The 25,209-nt window shown below is 48.1% G+C and overlaps 1 protein-coding gene across 2 annotated transcripts in view; it reads right to left on the reverse strand.

The window, feature by feature from the left end:
* The window catches only part of ABCC1 (ATP binding cassette subfamily C member 1), a 138,083-nt gene that overhangs the window by 35,750 nt on the left and 77,124 nt on the right, over positions 1-25,209 (reverse strand). For both annotated transcript variants that reach the window (XM_053672155.1, XM_053672154.1), the window contains exons 11-18: positions 22,751-22,843; positions 20,819-21,022; positions 11,541-11,687; positions 9,892-9,979; positions 7,072-7,147; positions 4,109-4,235; positions 1,789-1,965; positions 1,098-1,265 (exon numbers count right to left, since the gene is read on the reverse strand). In XM_053672155.1, coding sequence (XP_053528130.1) covers positions 1,098-1,265; positions 1,789-1,965; positions 4,109-4,235; positions 7,072-7,147; positions 9,892-9,979; positions 11,541-11,687; positions 20,819-21,022; positions 22,751-22,843 — 1,080 coding nt within the window. The remainder of the gene's footprint in view (positions 1-1,097; positions 1,266-1,788; positions 1,966-4,108; positions 4,236-7,071; positions 7,148-9,891; positions 9,980-11,540; positions 11,688-20,818; positions 21,023-22,750; positions 22,844-25,209) is intronic.

A 25,209-nucleotide genomic window follows, 5' to 3' on the forward strand; every position in this document is an offset into this window, starting at 1 on the left:
CCAGCTCTAGGGCTGTGGTGCCACGGCCGTCACCCAGACACAAACCGAGGGGCGGGCGACGTTCCCATGAAGCGTCATCTATGGACACTGATATTCAAATTGACGCCATTTTCATATGTCACAAAATTATTATTTTTCTTCCGATGTTTTCTGACCACTTGAAATGTAAAGCCCATTCGTAGCTTGAGGGCTGTACTAACAGAGCAGGCAGGCTGCTGGCCCCGGCCCTCGAGCGCGGAGCGGGGCGAGGGGCAGGGGACGGCCTTTCTGTGTCTACTTTACGCAGACCCTTTACACTCTGTGACTTTGTTACCGCGGACACGTGTGGCTTTGATAACAATTTTTGTTCATATTTAACGATTATGCCTGTACAGAATTGTTCGTGGTGTGTATGAGAACAGATTTGAGTGGCACAAGGCTCACTGTATATAAATACACGTGACATGATAACCCTATCAAAACAGTTTGTACACTCAGCAAAAAAAAAACTTGAAATACAAAAATCTCTAGTCAGTGAGAAGATACATAATTGCTCTTGTTTTTCTTTTTCGTGTTTTTCTGAATCTGCTATATTTTTCCCATGGGCATGTGTTATATTTTAATCAGTGGGAAAAAAAAGAAAGAACCAGTACTCCCACCTGTAATTCCTCTAAAAAAATAAAATAAAAAGAGGACAGAAAATGTTTCCCATCGGGTCAAGGTACTGTGGCAATTTTCCTGCTCTAAACCTCTGTCCCTCGGCCCATGGTCACTTTGGGAAGGAAGGGAGAGCTGCTGGCTCGGTCACAGGGGACCTCGGGGTAAGATTTCCTTCTACAAAGCCACCTCCATTTTGAAATCAGGAAGAAGGGCCTTTTTTGGCCGAGTGCAGGCAATGACTTCAAGTCATTGCCAAGGACTCCCCCCCTTAATGATAGGAGCGTGAAGGCCATCCTGGGAAGGCTTCCAAGGGAAACGTTAGAAAAGTGTTCTGAAATCCAATTAAAAAAAGAAAAGAAAAACAGCCTGGGAAGTGCAGGACTCGCCAAGGGGACACATTCCGACTTAACCAAAGCACGAAAGAGCCGGACCCGGAGCCCCGCCCCTTCTCCCAGTACCTTGCTCTTCAGCATCCCCTTGGGGCCAATCACATTTTCAAATATGTGTTTTCCCACGTGGGTGTCCACTGCCGACAGGGGGTCATCAAAGAGGTAGATGTCAGAGTCACAGTACACGGCCCGGGCCAGGCTCACGCGCTGCTTCTGGCCCCCAGACAGGTTCACACCCTGGGGAGACACATGGCAGAAGGTGGGTTTGCTGGGAAACCTCAAGATATGCAGAGAGGGCAACCTGCTCGGGATGCACCAGACCCGGCCTCCTCCTCCTCCTCTGCAGCAGCAAAGGCATAAAACTGCACCTGCATGGATGTGGGTTCAAGTCCCACACAGGATTTAGCCTCACTTGCAAAACAGGTGGAGGAGAAAACCAGAGGTTCCAGGAAGTGGTTGAGAGAAGACCTAGGACATGGAGAGTGTTTAGCAAAGGGTGGCTGGTGGTGCTGAATAAGGCTGGCTACAGGAAAGGCTTCTGATCTCGGAGTTTGATGGAAAGCACCAGAGGATGTGGCAATGACATTATTACTGTTAGGCAGCAGAGTTACCCAGAGGAGCCCAGGCTGGGTCAGCCAATCACAGTCCACTCACACACCCACAAATAAGAGAATGAGTGTTCTAAGTCACTAAGATTTTTCTGTGATTGTTACACAGCAATAAATGACTGTCCCAAGGGCCATGCTGAAGCCGTACTGACCTTCTCACCAATCTCTGTCCGGTCCCCGCTGGGCAGGATTTCCAGATCTGGGAGGAGGGCACAGGCTTCTATCACAGCTTTGTAATACCGTTCCTGTAGCTGGCGTCCAAAAAGGATGTTTTCCCGGAGAGAATGATTCTGAATCCAGGCTTGCTGGGGGACGTAGGCCACTGAGCCCTAGAGGGCAAGCAGAGAAGAAAGCAAGGGACAGAGACACAGTTTTGGTGAACAAGACAGCAGCCAGCTCACCCATGTGCCAGAAAGGCCCGACTTCACAGGTGACTCTCATCCCACCCACTGTTTCAACAACAGAGAAACTGAGTCCTAGAGGACAACGGATGCCAGAGACAAGATCGGAGCCCACACTGCCCAGTGTCAGGAGTTCGAGAGTTGAAACCCTCACTGGGGAGGTTATAGTTATGTCTCTAATAATTATTCACTGAATGTCTCCATTACTGAATAAAACTCCTGACTCCCCAAAATGGGAAATTCCTGATGTGATTTAGAAGATTAAATGCTAAGAGAGAAAAACATAGGAGACCTTTAAAGAGTCCTTTAAAAAGAAAGACTTAGTTAGGAACTTCAGAAAAGCATTTCTTGAAAAAATTTCCCTGATGAAATTTAAGCAGGGACATCTATATCAAAACTGTCCATTTCTAAAGCGGTTGTGTCTTTATTTCCACATAATGTAAGGTGTCAAGAAGACCACAAGAAAAGGGCTGGCGCTCCCTTACCAGGGCAAAATAACCAGTCACAAATAAACCCGTAACCTCGTCAAACCAAATACTCAGTGCACCCTCAAATTCCAGATCCATCGCTTTTGTATTTAAAGGCTTGTTTTCCTTTAAAACAGTGGTTCTCCATGAGAGGTAACTGCATTCCCTATAGGCCATCTGACAGTGTCTGGAGACACTTTAAGTTGTCACAACTGGAGGCTGCTGCTGGAATCTAGTGGGTCAAGGCCAGGGATGCTGCTCACCATCCTACAGTACAAAGGGCAGCCCCCCAAAAGGGAATGAATTATCCAGCCCAAATGCCAACAGTGCTGTGGTTGGGGAGATGCAGGGTTAACAGAACGCAGTGTGGGTCCTGCCATCACTTGTCATTTTCTTCCATTAACCTAGCCCACATTGTCCATTAACCTTACTTTATAACATGCACTCGAAAGCAATGACAAAACGTTTTCCTAAAACAAGTTAGATGTTATTAGTTTGGACCCAACTACGGTAATGCATGTTCTTCTAATGCATATTAGGTGAACGGTCACTGTATAATCGACAAAGAAAAGATTTTGCGCCAAAGTAAAAATAATGGCATAGCCAGCGTTCCCAAAAGCAGAGTCCAAGAGGCAGTAGTTCTGGGACGTGCTGCTGCTGAGACAATGGAGAGGTGCAGGCAACTATGTCTGGGCCGTGCTGGCTTAACCCAAGTTAAATAGGTTCTTTTTCCCCTTGCAGGACTTCTCAGTGCCTTAGTTTATTCTAAGTCTCCAAGAGACAGGGAAGCAGAGTATACAGTATTTCCCAAGCTTGTTTGAGCTGGGGAATCTTTATTCCCAAAACATCCTGCCGGATGAGTTTGCTGCAGAGCCCACTCCAGGTAACAATGGTGTCAACAAAATATCGAGGGAAGTGTTCCTGCATCAGGAAAAGGCCTTCCTGGGGAGTGAGCTGAATGCAAAACAGGGCTCTTGATTTCTAAAGGGCTCATTTGTTCACTAAAGTAGCCTTTTAGGCTCTCTCTTGAAGAATATACCAGCATAGTTCAAGTACTTTGTGTATTTAAAAGCAATAAAACCACAGTCAGTTTTAGTCCCATACTAAGAATTCAATGAACACTCAGAATTTAAACAGTTCCCTTAAAAAGAACTCTCCAACATCACATCTCAATGACATAAATCAAAAATTTAAGTTTTGTAACTTTTACAAAAAGAGATATGCAGAGAGATCCATAGAGAGAACAAGCCAGAAAGACTCACGGACAGAGAGACTACGAGATGCACAGAGGGACAGCGATAGGGAGGGAATGAGAGACAGTGAGCAGGACAAGGAACATTACAAAGTATTTACGGAGTGCGGCGCACTACACACCTGGCACTATTCTAGCTGCTGGAATACAGCATGGATAAATGACACTTCTCTAGGATGGTACACAGAAGGGCAGAAAGAATGAGAGAGAAAAAGGAGAGCGAGAGAGAGAGAGGGGCCTTACTGCTCTTGTTTCATGCTCAGGGACCATGATAAAATACAGCATTGCACTTGACCTTCCTCTCAGACCATCAGCACCCCCGCCGCCCCCACTCACCTGGCTGCCCTCCTACCTTGATCGCCACGTGCCCCTCCAGCTTGTCCATCTCGGCCAAGAGCGCTGAGAGCAGAGACGACTTTCCACAGCCCACCTGGCCCACCACAGCCACCAAGGAACCTTCTGGAATGGAGAAGGTGATGCTGAAAAGACACAACACACCATGTCTCAGGCACGCTCTCACCTGAATGAGGCTGGCGGAGCTGGATTTACCCCGAGTGCAGAGAGAGGCAGAAGGCAGGGCCGTCACGCGCCTCTGAGATTTGGAAATTCCTCCTGCATTTCTGCTACTGAGCTTAGTTCAGTGAAGTCTCAGAAGCCTTTCTGTACCTGAAAGTACAGATCACACCGTACCTGAAAGTGCTCCTTCTCAGTTATGCCAATGCACCTGAGAAATCGGAGTCAGCAGGAGAGTCCTGAGCTATCGGCCACATGGAGGGGCACTAACTTTGCCTTGGGGGACAACACGGGGGCACTGGGGGAGAAAGGACCCCTCAAAATGAACTCTGGAGGAAGAGTGTGTCCCAGAAACTTGGGAACAGCTTAGGAAAAAGCCAACACTGTGAATCACAGGTGTGATCAGGGGTGGACACGTCACTAACACAAGACAGGGCAGGAACACCAGGCCAGTCCCGAAGGTGGGTGGGTGGGTGGTAGCCAGGCCTGAGAGGATCTGAAGGACCACTGAAGGGTCTGAAGGGACCTAATATGGATGATTGTGGGTTTCAGAAACAGGTCTTTAGTGAAACTACCCTTTGACAAATACTGGTAAGCGAAGCACAAGACAATACACCCAACCTTCTGCCAGTAAGATTGGCTGCTACACTACACGTGTCAGAGCTGACTCCACCCGCCAGGGAAGGGCAGGCCCATCCGGGACCCTGTTGGGTTTGCTTACACTGGCTGCGCTCTTCCGCAGCCTCTATGATGACTTTTAACATATCAGTGGAAATGGTGTTAGAATTTGCTGTCACTCGCTACTTAATTCTTGGGAACCTGCTACACAGTCACATTCTCTTGTTCCTGTACAGAGAGGGGAATGGATTACAGGGCTCAGTAAAGCAGCTCTTGCCATCATCCAGGTGTGACTGGAATATTTTTAGAGGCTGAGAAGAAAGTAAGTTTGGATGGAGAAAGATTTGGGGAGTGATGATGGGTGAGGGAGACTGGAACAGGAAAGCCTTCGATTCTGGAAGAACAGAGAAAAGGACGAGGGCACAGATATTATTTAATTGTGAAGGAGAATGAGAGAGAAAAGCTAAAATTGAAGCAGGCAGAAGTGGAGTTAGACATAAGGAGGAACTTCCTGAACATGGAATCCCACAATTTTCAAAGGAAATGTTATATAGATCCTTTTCCCTGGGGAGTTTGTCCTCCACGCCCAGCCTCCTCCCCTCGATAAAATACAGCAGTAATTTGGCTACCAAAGAAGAGGAAATTTATTCAGGGGCAAGGGGGACAAATTTGACCTTTAAAAAGGTCCCCCCCACCCCGCCGCACTGTGTTTTGGGAGTCCCTTAGGAGGCCTAGAAGCCAATGAGCAAGACCTCCAGTCAGAAGGAAATAATAAGAAGCACTTGACAAGTTGCCTGGGGAACAAGGTCAATTCCCTGGACATAGAGCGCTGTGTGGGAAAGGTACGAGGTAGGAGGTGTAGTAGAGAGCTCTGCCTAGTTTTAGGAATTGTATCTCTACCCCTTGTGGCTAAAGGCCAGAGACGACCTTTGGAATGCCAGCCGCAGGAGACAAAGCCTGTCTCTGGTAGCAAACGCTGCCTCAGTTCCTCTCCCTGCCCCCAGAGCTTGGTCAGAAGTCAATGACGGGTAAGACCCCTCATGGCGGGGGGGCAACCTAAGCCAGACTCGATCACCTGGGAGGCCTTCGTAGAAGGACTGGGGGGGTGGGCTGCAACAAAGAGCAATGGACTCTCACCCCCCAGCTTTGACATAGCCCAAGTCCCCATGTTCTCTGGGAGAAGCGCTTCCTGGCTCTAATCCCCTTAAGCCTGAATACCTGATGGGGAGGGGTGCAGCTCCTTGCCTTGCTAGAGCGTGTCCTGGGGAAAAATCTGGCATCACAAGACTTGCTGACTAACCTGTGAAATCTGCTCTGCTAAGAGCGCGTCCATTCATATGATAAGGGTTCAAGAGGAAATGAGTATGTCTCCCAAAGTTTCTGCAACTCCCTTCCTGCAGACACTGACTCAGATCTCTTTGAAATGTTATCTACTATTTGATCCTTGTCACCCTGTATTCCTGTGTATTACAACCCAATAAAAGGCTATGGAAGAGGGAGGGGTCGCCCCCATAGGGAGGTAGGTGAGAAAGGCTGAGTAAGGACGCTGAAAAGGACAGAGAACAAGTCCATCCTGAGAGCAAATCCCAGCAGACAAGAATTCCTCTCACAGACCCAAACCCACCTGCCACCACCAGCCACATCACAGCCTGGGACCCAGCTTGGCCAATTAGTGTGCTGCATCTCTCCTGGCACAGTAATTGGCTCAGGAGGGGCATATGACCCAAACTGGGCCAATCAGAGGCAGGCAGGTCTCCCAATGCAGTAAGAGGTACACCTGGGGTTGATGGGGGCCATTTGCCATCATGAGGGGAGAGGCCATTTGAGAGGGAAGCAGAACAAAGACGAGATGGAGAGTATCCTTATGGCAGTGGGTCCCTGGATCACCCTGTACCTGAAAGTGGTCCTTCTCAGTTATGTATACCACAAATCTCCCTTTGTTGCTGAAGGTTATCTATGCAAGGTTTATGTCACCTACAATGAAAGGGAACCTTCTGTGCCGGGCACACTCTCATCTGCTTCTCACCAAAGCCTAGGCAGGTGGGAATGCATCTATTTCCCAGATGGGTAACTGAGGCTCAGAAAGGCAAAGTGACTTATTCAAGGTCATGAAGCTGCAGTGTGGCTAGAATTTAAACCCACATTTAACCAGAGCCCTGTGCTTCTCTACATGTCCTGGCTTACCCATTCAGTGTGGGAGGGTCGTTCCTGGCCCATGTGAAGGTGGCATTCTTCACAGTGATGCTGTTCGAGCCCCCGCCTGAAAAGCACCAGAGGCAACATGTCAGACATAGGTAAAGTCACAGGACTGAGAGTGAGCAGGAGGCTTACTTTATTTTCTCCTAGTCAAGTAAAGTTCGACCCCAGAGACTAGACACTTCCGATAGGTGTTATCTGGTCACATCTGTCTCAGTTTCTAAAGAAGAACACAGTTAGCAGTTTTGGAGATGGTCTCTGACACAGAAAGCAAGAGAAAACCACAAGAGGGCCCCGCCTTGAAAAGCAGGAGGTTGCGCCATCAGACACCCATCTCTCAGAGGAGGGGGGACCCCTGGGGCTACTCCACAGGGCTCCAGGGACCTCCCTCATTCCGTCTTGGGGAGGTTCCGGCAGCTCTGGCTGGGAGGGCCGAGCAGAAGCCAAGATCAACGGCCCTCCTCACAGCCCCAGGGCCCCTTCCTTTATGTTCAAAGCAGGGCCCCCCCAAATCCTGGATTTCAGGGCTGCCTCTTAACTCATCTCCCTGCATCCCCTCTCCTTCTCTGCCTTCATCCACGCTGCTCACGTCATGGCAGGTCTTTCTAAAGCGCCGGCCACAATCAACCGTGGAAAAAGCAGGCTATGGAGCAGGAAGCGGGGTGTCGTGGCCTGAGGCAGGGGTGTTTGAGACAGAGCCTGCGCCGTATGCAGCGCCCCTGTGATCCTGTACCTCGGTCCTCACTGACTTCCCTCCCCATACTGCCCTTTCACTCCCTGTCCCACACTTTTAAAAAAAATGCAGTTTTGACTCTATTATGAGCCATCTCAAAACCACCTAGAGATAAGATAGAGATGTTTTTCAGTGATCAAATGAAGAAATAAATTCTCCCACACATCAAAGAAACAAAAAATTGGGGTGAGAGGAAGTTGAACGAACTTCACCTCCTCCCTCACCACTCCCTCCACCCCCATTCCTGAAAACAAAGAACAAGGAAGAAAGTGGAAAGTGCTATTTAAGGAATTTAAGAAAAGCCACTTGAGACTGACAAACTAGTGAACCATAAGACTTGGCCAGGGGCTGCCAAAGTGGCTGGCTCTGGCACCTGGAGATGTGGACAAACATCTCAGAAAGTCAAACTTGCCTCAGAGACTGCCACCAGGGCAGGAAGGGGGGAGCTGAGGTTTCCAGGAATCAGGAGGCCCAAGGACTTTCCCAACTGACTCACAGTGAGCTGTGAACAACTTCAGTAGCGCAAAACCTCCACTGCCTGCCCCAAGTTTCGGCCCTGTGTTATGTAGGGAAATTGAACCCTGAGTAGATGGCACTGTTCGCACATCCTTTGGTGGGAAGGGAGACCACGGTCCTCAGGACAGCGGGACCGGATGGACACAGGCCAGGGGAGTCAGGGGGACTTCTAGCATCCAATAAGCAGTGGTTCTCAAGTGGGGGTGACTTTGCTCCCCAAGGGACATAATGTCTAGCGACATTTTTGGTTGTCAAAATTGGGGTGTGGGCTACTGGCATCTAGTGGGTCGAGGCCAGGGACGCTGCTCAACATCCAATAATTACCCCAGAGCAAACGATGACCCACCAGAACATCAGTGTGCCAGGACCGAGTTGAAGATGCTGCAGCTCGCTTCTCACTCACACTAGAGAAGTAGGGCGCACCACCATCCCTGGTTTAGCAGGCACTCTGCTAGGGGTTTTACACACCACTGAAGACACCTGACAACCTAGTAGGTGCCAGGCACTGCTCACACATTATAACCAATATGTATACACATTCATTCCTCTGACTGTATTTATTAGGCTCTAGAGCCAGACTGCATTGATTCAAGTCCCTTTACATCCACTTCCTAGCTGGAGAGCTATGGGAAAGTTACTTAATTTCTCTGTGTCTAACTCTCCTCCTCTGCAAAACAGGATTGATGATAATGGAGATTAACCGCATAGGGCTGTGATGAGCAGTAAATAAGGCAATACACAGAGTCCTTAGAATAGTGCTGGGCATATAGTAGGTGCTCAATAAATCTCAGGGGCTAGAGCAAAGGTTCTACTGGGTTATTCGTGTGGATCCCAACTCTAGTTCTTATTAGCTGTGCAATCTCGGGCAAGTTACCAAGGCCAGTTTCCTCATCTATAAAACGGGAGCTTCCAAAGCCCCTCCCTCTCTGTGTGCCTCAGGAGCAGTGGCTGGGTATTACATCGATGTCCTTAGAACAAACACCCATGGTGCAGTGGCACTAACATGAAAGAGGAGTGGCCATTGGTGCTGTTAAAATAGATTAAGTGCCTGGAGATACAGCCATGGATCAGATCCTTGGTCAAGGGCACTGACTGGGAAAGGACAATGAATAAGCTGCAAAATAAATAAATCTACCAATAAAATCCATATATCCCCAGCCAAAGTACCTTCATTCCCATTCTCCAGATAGGGAAACTCAGGCTTAGAGCAGTGACGTGACCTGCCCCGGCACACACCACTAACAAGCTGTCTGAGCTGGTCAGTCTGCAACATCCTAGTTCTGCCTGTGTGTCTGCCCAGAATGGAATCAAAGTCCGTCCAGGTCCCCTGAGAACTGACCTTCAGGGGAGACCGCACCCAGTGGCTGCCTCTAAGCAAAAAAAGCGGAAGTGTAATTTCACCCTCCTGGGAGGTGCAAAATAAGACCCTAGAGTCCACCCCACTCTGCAGAGATCCTGCTCCCTGCAGCCTTGCAGACAAGCTGCTGGGAAGAGTCAAACCGAGGACAGCGTTGGTGGCAGGGTGGCCATCCTGGCAAAGAGGGACCAAACGCACACACCTTCTTTGATGGACTGTCGCTCGATGCTGTCGGGCTCCAGCTCCTCATGGGACAGAAAGATCCTGAGGCGTTTGAGGGAGACACTCGCCTACACAGGAAGCAATTACAGGGTGCAGTTATTTTTAAAAGCATGTTTGCAAAACAGACCCCAGGCTAATATGCAGTGGTTTCCCCTGGGTGCAGAGGAGCACACACCCTCCCCCGTCTCTGAAGGCTCTGCATTTCCTACAACCAGCACATGCCTTAGAATAAAAAGTAAAACAGGTTTTGGTTCTTGTTTCTTTTCCTTTAAAAACCCACAACCAGTATTACAAAGGACTGTCCTAGGTGCAAAGGGACTTAAGAAACATAATAACCAAAAGCAATAATCCCCTTTAAGGCACAAATTTGCAGCTAGGAGATAAGCAAATTCTAGAGATTAAGTGCACAGCATAGTTAGTGCTCCGAGTCAATAATACTGGATTATAAATTCAAAGTTGCTAAGAGACTAGATCTCAATTGTTCCCATCACAAAGGGGAAGTGTAATTACATGGCGTGACAAGGTGTTGGCTGACACTAAGAGGTCACTGTACTGCAGTGTATCAGTGCACCAAACGTGCACAATGCTATGTGTCAAATACATCCCAATAAAAACAAATTTTAAAAAAACAGGTCCAGAGTCCAACAGCCCAACAGTAAAGACAGTAATGAGACAATCCAGAATATTTTAATATGGACTGCATATTATTTTAAGAAATTACTCTTTTGTTAGACATGAAAATGGTCTTATAATTATGTTAAGAAGAAATGGATGCTGAAGTATTTGAGTGAAAGGACAAGAGGTCTTGGATTTGCTTAAAATTTTTCAGCAAAGACAAAAGAAATGAAGGGAGGGAAGGACAAGTGAGGGAGAAATACAGAAAAAGGATTAGATACAGCAAGTGCAACAAAATGTTGAATCTGAGTGATGGGTACACAAAGTTCATTGTACTAGTCTCTACTGCAGTGTCAATTGGAAATATTTCATAATAAAAAGGGGTTTTATTTGCTTGTTTTTTTAAAAAAAAATAAAGCCTACAACCAGAGTTGAACAACCAAATACTGAGGGTGACTCATCTGTGTGGCTCAAAATGGGGTTTTCAACACGAATATGTGCAATGAAAGGGAGAAGAGTGTGAAAAATACTGCTGGCAGGAAGTGGTGGAAGTTCAAATGGTGCAAACGTCTGGCGGAGCAGTTTCCTTTCCCTGTAGGTCCACTGCATGAATTTTAGGAATTCTAGGTGGTCTCGGTCAAGGCCTATTAATTGTTGGTAAAATCAACTTAGTGGGTTAAGAGCTGCGTCTTTGAAAAGACAGAATAGGGCACAGGGCAGGGCAGAACACAGCAGATTGGAATAGAATGAAACACTTCGGAGAGAATCTTACAGAGCATGGGAAAGCCTGGTTGCACTGAACTTCTGTTTCATATGCCTACATGTGAGTTCACTGTCAAGAAGTAAAATGTATTCCTTTCTTTGGGCCACAACCAAAAGGTATAAAAGCCACCAGTCTGGGCCTCTCCGCACCCACAGGCACAGCAGGATGAGACAGAGGGAGCTGCCTCAAGGGGGACTGTTAAGCACCCCCACCCCGGAACCCTCCCTGAAGTCCCCCAGCCTTGCCTGTACCTGCACGATGCTGCTGATGACCATGGGGAGAATATTCAGGGGAAAGCGGAGGATGTTGAACAAGGCCAAGGACACGAAGGCTTTCTGGGCATCCAGGATGTTATGCTCGTCGATGGTCACGTAGACCGCAAATGTGCACAGGGCCACCTGTAAGCAGATTGCCCATCACTGACTGTGTCCCTGAGTCCGAGTCAGAATCCGGGAGCAGTTACACTCCCCCAGCCACAGGTTCAGGCCTTCCCCTCAGCAGCTGCCATCACATGGGGCTGGAGGCCGCAGAAAACGCCCAAGACAATGTCTAACACAAGATGGGCACTCGCCAAACACTCAGAGAATGAACAGGATAAATGATGACTGGGAGCCAAAATGACCGTCCTCTTCCACCCACTTCCTCTGAGGCATGAGGGATGCCTCAAGACACAAGTATAATCACACCTCTGGGCCTCTGCCTTCACGGTGTCCTTTGCCTAAAACAATCTTCCCATCCAGGTTGTGTCTGGGTTACTGTCTTACCCACCCCTCCACGCGAAACAGCCCTGCATGGCTCCCCACCCTCCTATCCTGGTTTATTGTTCTTCACAGCACCTGCCCCCACCTTTTATCATCCTGTTATATGTTATATGTACTAGCTGTCTGGCTCCCACACTGAAATGTAAAACTCCACAAAGGCAGGTCTCCCTCCTGCACACAACCGCCTCACTGGTGCCTAGAACAGACCCTGAGACACAGGAACACTGACTAAGACCTCGGGCAAGTTCTCTCCTCTCCCTGTGCCTCAGCTGTCTCATCTGTGAAACAGGGTGAAGGCAGAGAACTAATGCCAGTGTTTAAAGTTCCTTCCAGCTTATAAAGTTTCATGTAATTTTATATCCCCCAGGACAGAAAACCTTACGTAAATAAAAGGAAGGAAAAGAAAACAAAAAGCCACTCGCCACTCCCTTCCCCACAAAGTCAGACCTGCTTTAAGCCTTGTGATTTTATTGCCTTGCCTACGTTCCTGGGATTTATTTCCCAGGCAACCAGGTTTGGGTTCGGTTGTAGAGACAAGAGCACGTCACATCCCTCACCAGGAGGAATGAGGGATGCCCCCCAAAATCCAGGGCCTGGCTGCTTGGCATAGAGAGGAGGGAAAATTTCAGTGGGTGAATTCTGTGCCCCGCCCTCACTGCTGGGGGACAGAGCAGTGCCAGGTTGTCACCAGGGGTGGGTAACAACAGCCATCCCACGAGGTCCTCCAGTACCTGTTACCAGAAGCAGTCTGGAAAACCTTGGACCTGGCCAATGCACAAAAGTTCCCAGCCCCCCTGCCGTGCTAGCCCCAGACTCCCAGAGCCATTGGGGGGGGTGGGGGGGACACAAACTGGGCCCAGGGCAGAGAGCTAGAAGTCAGGAGATTCAAGTTGAAGCCTCTGGTGTGGCTGTGGTTTGGTATAATTTCAGGGTCTCAGGTGCCTCTTTTTTTTGGTACCCACTAGAAGGTTGTAAAGCTTAAAAATTAAAACCGTAAGTTTGGCCCCATACTGGCTGGGTGAGCCACCTCGCTTCTCCAACGAGCCTCCCTCTGGAAGCAGGGATCCTGATGCCCTTTGCAGAGCTGCTGCGGCAGGAAGTCGGGCACTTAGGTGCAGTGCTTACTTATTAGCACAGTGCCCAGGGCACAGCAAAACGCAGCATATGTATGGCAGCTGTTTTTATTTGTTACAGGACTCAGTCCAAACTCCTTGGACGGTTCTTCCAAAGAGCCTATAAACCAGTCCCAAGAGCGAGGCACAGGGGAGCCAAGCCGGTTCCTGTTCTGGCTCTAACATTAACAAGCCGGGTGACCCTGTGGCAAGGCACTGCCACGTTCCAGGCTCCACGGCCAAGAGGGAGGCGAGGCGCTCCAAAAGCCGCCAACACCTGCTCCCTGGGATGCCTGCGCACCACCCTGGCTCCCCTCCTCCGGGCAGCGACCTCCTGTCCGAAGGTGCTCTTCACTCAGAATCCCCCAAATACATCACACAGAGGAAGAGCGTTCGGCCACAGGAAGGAAGGAAGCGATGACACGCACAGTGGGAGGGACCCTGGAACAGGCGCCACGTGAACGCAGGCAGACACGCAAGGCCACGCAGCAGTGGGACTCCACTGGAATGAACTACCCAGGATGGGCAAACCCGCAGGGACAGAAAGTGGAGCAGTGGGGGCCGGGGCTGGGGGCTACGGGACACCGGGCGTGACTGCCAAATGAGGTTTCTTTCTGGGGCGAAGGAAGTGTTCTGCAATCAGATAGTGGTGGCCACTGCACAACCTTGTGACTATACTAAAGGACACTGCGTTTTACACTTAAAAATGGTGAATTACGCTGCCATAAAAATAACAAATTGTTTTTTAAAAGCCCACCTCACCAAAGTCAGTCTGTTCTGCTTACTGTAGCAGCTAGGCCCCGGGGCCCCTGCTGTCTGTAACTGCCCGGCCTCCCTTCCTACCCGTTCTCCCGCTCATTCCCTCCGCTCCAGCCCCGCTCGCCTCCACGGTCCTTTCTTCCATGGGGCAGGCAGAGCCCTGCCTCGGGGCCTTTCCGCTCACTCTTTCCTCACCTCCATCAGGTAAAAACTCGAGCGTCGCCTGCTCAGTGGGGTCTTTGGTCGTCCCAGGTCAAACTGTAAAACGGATGCCCTCCCCATAGCTCTAACCTGGATCTTTTTTCGCCACAGCACCTATGACAGTTTGGCATGCACCATGATGCCTTTATTATGCCTATTGTTCGCCATCTGTCTCTCCCAGTTAGAACGAGTGAACACTCCACGAGGGCAGGGAACTCTGTCTGTGGTATTCACTGCTCCATCATCGGTGCCTGGGACAGCACCTGGGCCAGGGCAGATACTGAGGTAATGTGTGTGGGTGGGTGCAGAGATGGCTAGACAGATGGATGGGTGGGTGGGTGGGTGGATGGACCTGTCTGAAGGCAGGAGGGCATACACTCAGATGTATCTCTTCAGCAGTGGAGAGAACCAGGCCTCAAGCATCTCACCACCAGAACACACCAGCACCCTCGGCCCACTGACAGGGGCCTGCCGGCAGCACAGGGCACAAGCAGAGAGGGAGCAACACCACGTGGCCCGTGTCAGACCCACAGACCTGGCTTCTCCAGGAAGCAGGGATCATTCATTCATCCAACAATTACTGACTGGGCACCTACTGTGTGCCAGGCATTGTGTGCTGAGGTGAGGCAAAATGGAGATCCTGGTGGTATCGGCACCTTGAGTTCTTGTGACTTCTCAGGACAGAAATCAAGAGGTCACCGGAAACCCATACAGAGCCTGGTGCATTGGCCAGGAACCAAACCCAGGAGGCAGGTGAGAATCCTACCACTGAACCATCCAGGTTCTTGGGAACTCCTCAGATAGAAATCAAGAAACTTCCCAATGAAGTAGTACTTGGGCGAGAGGTTTACTACATGTAGTTTGTGCGCCAAGGGAGCGCATCTAAAGGGAAAAACAGAAATGTTGCTCCCTGAACAAAAGCTAGGGAACAATTTTAAATGAGCTGAGGCAGGAAAGATGACATCTAAGTGTGACATCTAAATATGTAGAGGTGGGGACGCTTTGGTGTTTGCCTGGTATGACTACATGCTTCTTTATGAATCACATGTCTCATTAGCATATTAAGTCTCCACCCAGGGGTGTGTTTTTTGGTATTTAAATAAGAGAAGGTCACCTAAAGGACAGTCTATCTGGCTAGCATGCATGCATGAACGACCACCAAAATAAATCTTGTAAACAGCAATGTACTTTGGTATAGCTGCTAACTGGCTATAAGGAGAAAGGAAAGCTTTGAGGCAATTAATGGGTCCTCAGCTTCCTGCCAGCTGGACCCAGGGAGTAGCCTGCCCGTCTCACTGAGACTCACAGTCTAGTAGGAAATAGGTACTAGCCAGGTTCTCTCTATCAGGGGGTGTTTAGAATGTGAAGGTGACTGGGGTAGCAGGTGGTGGAGAGCTGGGGTTGGCTACCGAGCTGTAACACAAAAGAGTAAAGAATGGGAGAAATCCTTCGCAAACAACAAAGAACAACTCTAAGTCCCACTCTAAGTGCTAATGGTGCCACCACTGAGAACTGCAGCAAATGACTGAACTATTGATACCAGCCCAACCCCTAAAATAACCTGACATCTCCTTGTGTGCGCATCTGTTCTTTCTGCCTGCCCAGCATCCATTCCCCTGGTGCTGGTAAGAATACCTCAGTTTTTCTTTGGGGAACTGAACCTCCCCCAATCTCAGTCTATGAGCTTCAACCACAGATGAATCGCCCATATGCCCCCCCAAACTCACGACCAGGCAGGGTCATTCCAAACTTCCTGTCTCCCGGGCTATAATGATTCAGGATAAGCTTGTGGCCAAGTAGAATCAACAAGACTCAATCCCACAGCTTTGCAGGAACTAACGGAAAAAGGGGGGGTTCTCTCCTCACAGGAGTTATACTGGGGTGACAGTATAACTGTAACTGCACGGTGAGCACACGTCTGACAAAAGGAAAAAACCAAGAAGAAAGCAGAACTAAGAGATGGATACGGATCACTGGAGCACCTTGATTTAGCCATGCCTGAGACCCTCATCATACTTAAAACCAGCACTTTCCTAGTTTCCAGTTTGTGACTCAAAAATCCCTCTTTCTTTTTAGTTCACTCTAGTCAATCTGAGTTAGGTTTCTGCCTTTTGCAAAGAGTTCCTGACTAATAGTTTCCTCACATATTTCATTCATTCATTTATTCAGTCATTCCTCTACATACACTTATGGAGTGTGCACCATTTGCCAAGTCCCCTGTTGAAGAGTCCCCTGCTCTAGGAATACAAGTAAAAAAAACACAACGTCCATGTATGATCTGGTCAGCAGAGAATTGCAACAGATAACTACCATCTGGAATGGTAATTATCTACTGAAGGGAGACACAAGATAAGTAGAAGACAAGAAGCACACAAATCTTCCAAGGCAGAAAATGCTAAATACTGCTGGCTGCCTAGAGATGCTATTTTAAGGAAAGGGTATTATGTGGACATAGTAAATGTCAGTCCCCATACTCCAGAAAAACAATCCCATCAATCCCACTCTATGGCATCCCCATTCCTGTCTGACCTCCCCAGGCCTCTGTCTTCCATCACACCTATCAGTGGGTAAACACCCCATCATCCTTGAAGCACAAGAATTCACCAGTGAATGTGCGAACACCTTCCAAAGAAACCAAGGGCCACATATTTTATCCTAATGTAGTCAGAGGTTTCGGTGTCTCAGCCATGGCCCAGGTCCCAGCTGACACCCAGGCTCATCTGTTTCATGCCCAACAGCTCAACAAACTCCATCTCAGGAAGCCCATCACCCACCCCAAAAATGAGTGGCAGATTCAAGGTCAAGCTGGTCCCCCTCTTAAGCATCTCTTGCTGCGGCTTCCTAATGGAGACCAGGGCAGGAGGTGATACATGAAGGGTCAGCACATTCAGGTGACAAGCTGGAAACTCAGTCTGATCAGAGGATCTAATGTGCAGGGGAAAGGGTTCTGAGAAAAGGATCCCCTGTCCTTAGAAAACACAAACCATAGACTAAACCCTGACGCTTGCTCCCTCCGACTGCTGATCTTTTCCTATTTAAAAAAAAAAAAAGCAATTCAAACACCTTGGATTTCTGAATGATTGCTATCACTTGTATAAAAGTAACTAAAAGAGTTTAATGGCATTACTTGCACATAGTCACTGTTATGTTGTATATGTAGGCTTTCTCTGTAAATACACAGAAGAAGCCAGGCTGGGGGGCAGTGTGCATTTGCATGCCTGGAGACTATTTTGTCACCACTGGAGAGGTGGAGGGACAGGCACCACTTGGCATCTAGAAGGTAGAGGTCGGGAGTGTTGCTAAATGCTACACCATGCAGAGGACAGCCCCCAACCAAAGAAGCAAAGAATGATCAGGCTCCAAGTGTCAAGAGCACAGAGGTCGCAAAACCCTGTTACAAGTCCTTCAAGAAGGTTTTTAACAATTTTTACCATGGCAATGCATGGCTGTCCTTAAAACAAAATGTATCACGTATACAAAATACAATAAACAGTTATAAACATGTAGAGACTATTTAACAACTTAAAGAAAAACTGCCCTGGCTGGTGTGGCTCAGTGGATTGAGTGCTGGCCTGCAGACCACAGGGTTGCTGGTTTGATTCCCAGTCAGAGTTGGGGGCATAAGAGTGGCAACTGATCAATGTTTCTCTCTCTCTCTTCCTCCTTTCCCTTCTAAAAATAAATAAGTATATTTTTTAAAAAGAAAAATAACAAAATGAACATGCTATACAACGACCATCCGGTGTTACACTGTTTTTACTTTTACAACCCAGGGAGGGGTGTCAAGTACCTGGGGACGGTTGGGGACACTGGAATGTGAACGGAATGAGACAGCAGAACTTGCTGACCCAGACTGTTGGAGTGTTTGAGCTGGAAGGGGGGCATCTTAGGGACACAGAGTCCCAGAATAACTAAGAGATGTCAAGCCACTTCTCGTGCCAACTCTGGGCAATCGACACTGGTCACCTGGAGTGTTGCTCAAACAGAACGTGGTGGGAGAGAACACCCTGACCGGCTGTGGGTGTCTGGTGTGGGCGGGGATGTGGGGCGGCACAGAGCCCTGCGTGTGACATCCCAGAGGCCCAACCCCTTCATGTTGCACATGTGAAAACCCAGAGGCAGGGAGACAGAATGACTGGCTTTGCGTCACGACGTGAGCCGGCAGCAGGATTCAGCAGATGTCCTGACTCTCAGGGGAACATTCCACTCTAGAGTCGGCATCCTATGGCCCGTGGTCCACGTCTGTTGATGTCTGGCTCTTGAGCTTAGACTGGCTTTTACATTTTTAAATGTTTTTTTTAAAATAAAAATAATACTTTATGATGCAAAAATTATATGAATCCAGTGTCTATAAATAAATTTTTACAGGAACACAGCCACAACCATTCATGTATGTATTATCTGTGGCTACACTAAGTAGTTGTGATAGAGACCATATGGCTCAGAACACCTACAACACTTACTGGCTGCTCCTGCACAAACTCTGCTTACTCCTACTTTTTGTCATTGTTTCTCCGACCGCCTGAGGGGAGACTGCTAAAATTCAGATTCTGTTTCGCCTGGTCTGGGGTCAGGCCCGAGGGGGTGCATTTCTAATAAGCAACCAGGTAATACACCCTGGTTGTGAGCCACACTGAGGAGTGACGATTTACTCCAGTGGTTCCCCAAGTGTCGACCCCAAACCAACAGCATCAGTGGCACCTGGGAACATGTCAGAACTACTAATACTCAGGCCCTACCCAGACCTACTGGACCTAAAACTGCGGGAGGGGCCCAGGGAGCTGTGCCTCAGCAAGCCCCCCAGGTGATCCCAACACTCCCTCGAGTGTGAGCACTGCTGCTTCTCCCCACACTGCCTAGCAGGAGATTTCCAACTCTAACGACATTAAGCGGAACCTAGTAAAATCCAGTGTCAGAATGAATACACTTCAACAAACACTGAAAAGACAAGCGCCCTGGTTAGTGTGGCTCAGTGGACTGAGCACTGGCTTGCCAACCAAAAGGTCACTGGTTCAATTCCCAGTCAGGGTACATGCCTGGGGCCAGGTCCCCAGTTAGGGGCCTGAGAGAGGCAACTGATCGATGTTTCTCTCCCTCTCATTCTCCCTCCCCTCCCCTCTAAAAAAATAAATAAAATATATATTTTTTAAAGGCAGGAACTGCCTTAAACATTCCACCTGCAATTCAGCTATGGTGAAGCAAATGCTAGTCTAAAAGAAACTTATGAAAATGTGTGCTTTTAGTTCCTAGAACTTCCCATAAGAATATATATTTGCTGATATAACTAAGTAATAATCATTATTAGCACAACACTTTTAAGACATAGTTAGAATACCAAGACAGTAAAACACAAACATGGGCACCATCTGAAATCATTTTTAACCATTCTTAGCTATCACTTGTGTGTGATCCATTTCCATATGGCCTCTTGGTTTGGGGCCATCTTCGTAAAACAATAGCTTGCACTGTTGTCTTTAAACTTTTCAAAGCTAGCCAGCCTGGGGCAGACCCATTAAACTCCCCCAAACCATGCACACTGGAACATTCGCTACAGCGTGGACCATAAGAGCAAAGAATGAGGAGCATCCTGGACAGCCAGGGCTGGGAGCCAGGCTAAGTCGGCTGCGGCGCACCTACGCACTGCACCAGCATCCGTCAGGGCAGACCAAGCGGATCTGAGCAGGAACCGAGAGGTTATACAGTGAAGTCCAAAAAGGTCTACAACACTAAAGTAGACTATGACTCCATTCAATATATTAAAAATATTTTTAAATATCCAAATACACACTTTTTTTTCTGAAAACATACATGAAATTGTCACTTTGGAGGAGAGGGACCGATGGGAAGGAAGACAACTTATTTTTCATTTTATAACTTTCTGTATGGTTTGAATTTTTTCTTTACGATCAATGAAGAATATGTGTTGGGTACCAACTTGCACTATGTTAGGCACTGAGAATAGAGCAGTGAACGGAAAAGACCAAATCCCTGCCTTCCTGGAGCTGACACTCCAGGGGAGACACAACAAATTAAACAACAAGTAAATTCTGGAGTGTGTTTGGCATTGCCACTCAAAGTGCGGTGCACGGCTCACAAGTTTGTGGCCAGTCAGCGGCAGGGAAGGACCCGACACCGTAATGCAGCTCAGCTACAGCACTGAACACGCAGTTCAGTTCAGCTGACACCTGTATGCTCAGCAAGACTTTCTCTACAAAAAGGATGCAGAGAGTGCTGCCGAACGGCCTGCGGCAAACTCCTCATTTCACGGGGAACCTGCCTGTAACAAACAGGTCCTGAACTGGCTGCTTTGAGGACCCTGGGTTGGAAGCTGCTAAGTATGATGAATAAAATAAAGGATGTGTGTGTGACAATTTTAAAGGGAATGATAAAGCCCTGGCTGGTGTAGCTCAGTGGATTGAGCCCAGGCCTGCGAACCAAAAGATCATGGTTCAATTCCCCATCAGGGCACATGCCTGGGTTGCAGGCCAGTTCCCAGCAGGGGATGCACCAGAAGCAACCGTACATTGATATTTCTCTCCTTCCCTTCCCCTTCTAAAGATAAATAAATAAATTTTTTTAAAAAAAATAAAGGGAATGATAGAAGACCTTGTTGGAATAGTGAAATTTTAAACGTACTCAGGTATGAAAACAAAACATTAAAATAATACGGGCCAAGATAGATCTGGCTTCACTCACCAGGAAAGGTGTGCTGACCCAGGTGAAGGTCCCCACGGCTGCCAGGTAGGCCGATTTTTTCAGCACCTTCAGCTCCTCCTGCCTGATGGCCAACACCTTGTCTTTGAATGCCAGCTCCCAGGCGTAGAGCTTAAGCACTTTGATCCCGTTGAGAATTTCATTCATCAGCTTAATCCGACTGTCTTTGCTCTTCATGTGGGCTACCTTCAAGGAGAAGAGCAATCAGCTCGCACCTGGGGCTGGTCCGCTCCCTTCGGCCCTGGCAGCACATCACCTCTCCACACCCCCACCTACCAAGAAGGGGCCTTCCTAAGGGTGTAAAAATGGAGCTGAACCTGCAATTGCCAGGACCCCTCCTGCTGACCCTGAGACCACTCCAAGGGGCTCTTATCAGTGAGAGAAAAAGCCTGCTTCGAATCACATTAAATTAGACAGAAAGAAACCTATTAGATCAAGGAGTAGAGGCAAGAAAATCCTTCCGATATCCAGGGAAGAAAGGGGGACGTGGTTCCTATTCCACGGATCCAAACGTGAGAGAAATCATATTGGGTTCTTCCCCTCCATTTTGTTATTTGCTTTATAAATTTGCAGCCAGGGTGTGGTTGTTATCATTCCAAAGTGTTCCTACCACAGCTGGAACTGGTTCCAAACCCTGGGTGCCCGCGCCATATATTGTTAACTATTTCCAATGGCATCTGGCTCTTTCCATACGCCAGGCACTTTTCTGAGCACTTTACATGCATTTAGTCATTTAATGCTCATGAGAACCCAATCATTAAATGCTGTGGTCATGCCTGGGCCACAGACGAGGACACTTCAAGAAGCAGTTTCAGAAGCAGGCTGCTCAGGGAAGCCTACGTACCAAGAGGATAAAAGGTGACATGGCCACAAGCCCCCGTCCCTGCCTGTCCTGTCCTGCCCCTGCCACCCCCGCCTGAGGAGTCCTCCTTCCGACAGGCCCACATCCTGACGGTCAGCTCTCCTAAGGCCTCATCAGTGAGGTCAGGCCCTCTTCTTTGAAGTGCCACAGGCATTTCATAAATAGCCAACAGCCGTCCACATGGGAGCAGAGAAAAAAAACTCTGGCCTGTCTCTGCTATGGACCATGAGGCACCAGTTCAAGAGGATGAAGTCAGGCTGTGGCACGCTCCAGATCCCCAAGGCGTGGTGTCAAATGACGACGTCAGGCTGCCGAACAGGCCGGTCATGTAAAATATATGTGGTAACAATTCAAAAGAAACAAAAACCACAACCCCACACGCACACATACACCAAACCTAACCATTTAAACACATCTCTACATTAATGTATACAAAGTTCTAGAAGAATTTGCTGCACGGTGTTCACTGCGGTTGAGGATAGGAAAGGGGACGTCCCTTTTTAAAGGTTTTATAGAAACCTTTCTATTATTTGGACACTTTTTAAAACAATGAGAAGGCATTCACTCTGCTACTTGGGAATTTAGAAACTTAAAAAACACAAAAGTGTCTCTGAAACTAGAGAGTTTACCAGCGCACCTAGCATAAGGTGAGAGGGTGAAAGTAGGGGTAATTTTTGCTTACCTCTTAAAACACACACGCAAATGAATACATTCCTGGGAAACAATGAATTTCTTGGAGGCTCACGAACATGATTTCAGACACTGGCTCACTAGGTCTAATGATTTCAGGAGCTCACAACCTTGGCTGCCTATTGTAATCACCGGGGAAGCTTTAAAGACTCCAGACGCCCAGGCCTTACCCGTATTAGTTGAATCAGAGTCCCAGGAGTGGGGCCTGGACATCAGTATTTATTAAAGCTCCTTGGGGGATCCCAACAGGCAGGCGAGGCTGAGAACCCCACAGCCTGGGCGGAAGGAACTCAGCTAAAACCCACACAGAAAGACCGCAGGCGAGGGCCCAGCCTGGAGTCCTGTGGAGACAGAGAGCCTACCTGGTAGGTCTTGGTCTTCATGGCCATGACGGCATTGAGGGGAACCATGAAGATCATCACGGCCACGCCAGCCAGGATGGCGGGGCCCAGGTTCTAAGGGAGGAAAGAGAACACAGGCCTTCACACAGGGCCGAGCCTCCCCGCTCCAACTCTGCCAGCGAGTTTGCCCTCGTTATTGTACTTCAACCCAACGATGGGCTGTCAAATTTTTTCAGATCTATTCCTGACCATCTCAGGAGATGCGACAACCCCTTTAAGAACATGCAGGTCCACGGCCCTTTATTGGAACGTTTGGGACCAAATGAGTTTTGCAAATTCGAACTTTAGGATTTTAGAAAGGTAATAAGGTCTTGAGCAGAAAACAGTTAACAGACAGCCTGAGGATTTACCTTGTGGGGAGGTCTGCTTACAAACCTAGCCCTTGGCTGCATATGGGAGCTCGGGTTTGGAGAGGGTTCCCACATTCTCAGAACTGATCCAACCGACCCCCACCAACCCCCTGTGCCTAAACTGCTGGTACAAATAACATGCTGTGTGCTGAACCCCCTTTTCCTCCTGGAAGTCTGGGAGCTTGGCAAGTGCCAGGCAGAGGCTGACTATGTGACCAGCCCCCCAACAAAACCCTGGCCTCCAGGTCTCTATCAAGCTTCCCTGACTGGCAACACTCCCCACGAGCTGTCTCATCCGGCTTCTGCGGAGTCAAGGGCATCCTGTGTGACTCCACTGGAATGATGCTTGGAAGCCTGTACCTGCTTCCCCCCAAAACTTTGACCCTGCAGCTCTGCCCTCCCCTCAGCCTGCTGTAACAAATGACAGCCCTGCGTTCTCCTGAATCACCGCCCAGCCTGCGTTTGGGGACTCCTGACACACAGGTATACACCCTTGGACTGCACCCATCCCAGCAGGTCCTGGCACAGCAGTCCATAATCAGATGCATTGATTTTTCAGCAGCAAAATAAGTATATTCCCATGGAAGGGAAACAATTAAGGTTATAAATAGTTCACACCCATTCAGGTCAAGGTTAGCCACCAAGTGAGTTAAGAAAAACTTTGGATTTTCAGAGCTGTTCGACTGGGATTTACAGATAAGAGGTTGTAGATTTTTTTCTCATCCCACTTGCAAACAAGGAAACTACAGTCTCTGAGAGGTTAACAGGGGGTGACAATACAGATCTCTTTCTTTCAAATTCCACAAATACAAGGAGTCAGCCTGAGAAGTTGGCCCTGTGTGGATTTACTTAGCTGAAACACAGAGATGGAATTACAAGTCGTGTGGTTCTTTTTTCCCCTTATGTGTTCAGAAAAACAGGGGTGTTGGTCCCTTCCCAGTCGTAACCTGCAACGGCTCCAGGCCTAGTTCCAAAAAAATACTCCTGTTGACCCAAATGGCTTTGGTGATGTGAAGATTAATCTACCTTTGAGAACAAAGGTGATTTCTACCAACAAAGTAAAGCATTCAGAATGGCGACAGCAAATAGTAACTAAAAATAACCGAGAAATCTCTGGACCATGCACTGTTCCATAAACGTTATCTGCATTAATGTCCTCGACTGTCTCAACACCCCTCTGATAAGAGGTACTGTCATCATCACCAATTTACAGAAGGGGACACTGAGGCTTAGGGGTATTAAGAGCTAAATCATAGAACGAGTGATGGAATGAGGCAGGATTTAATAAACCCAGGCAACTGGAGTCGAGCCCACGCTGTCACCCACTATCCTATATATCATGTTTTTGAGGGTCAAGATAGAGAAACCTATTTTTGCTCTAAGCCTGTGGTCTGCAACCAAGTAGAAATTTCCCCCAAGGGGACATCTGGCAATGTCTAGAGACATTCAGGCTGCCGTAACTGGGGATTGAGAGGAGTTTTGTGCTATTGGTGTCTTGTGGGTAGAGGCCAGGGATGCTGCTAAACACCCTACATCACACAGGGTAGCCCCCCAAAACAGACAATTAACTGGCCCCAAGTACCAATAATACATTCAGCAACCTTCACTGAAACAAAACAATTTTCTTAGTAGTTCATAAACCAACCCCAAAGGCAATTCTAAAAGAAGTATTCCAAAAATATTTTGCTCACAGCAGCACTTTCTGGGGAAGTGGGTGCCAAAAAGGCATTAATTTTGATATCTAAATTCTAGTATTTATTTTCTAAGTTTCATTAAGAGAAACAATTTATAATCATTTGCTATCTTCTCTATAAATACACAAAAACCATAAAATACAGCCAAAGCAACAGATAATTTGTGGCATACCTATTATGCAGCAGGCCCCACTGGGACTGCACCCACAGGTTCCAAAAACAAGACCCTGTGAGTCCATGAGTAGCTAACACACTCCCAAGAGAGGAGGGGGTGTTACACTGAGTGTGCAAAACACTATTTTAAAAGACAAAATCAGATGAGTTTCTATACTAAAGCTACTGGGATTCAAAAGAGGAATAAGTCCCTCTAATTGAG

This window comes from Artibeus jamaicensis, unplaced genomic scaffold (assembly GCF_021234435.1).
Source record: "Artibeus jamaicensis isolate MK-2021 breed Jamaican fruit bat unplaced genomic scaffold, CSHL_Jam_final contig_729, whole genome shotgun sequence".
Classification (NCBI taxonomy): domain Eukaryota; kingdom Metazoa; phylum Chordata; class Mammalia; order Chiroptera; family Phyllostomidae; genus Artibeus; species Artibeus jamaicensis.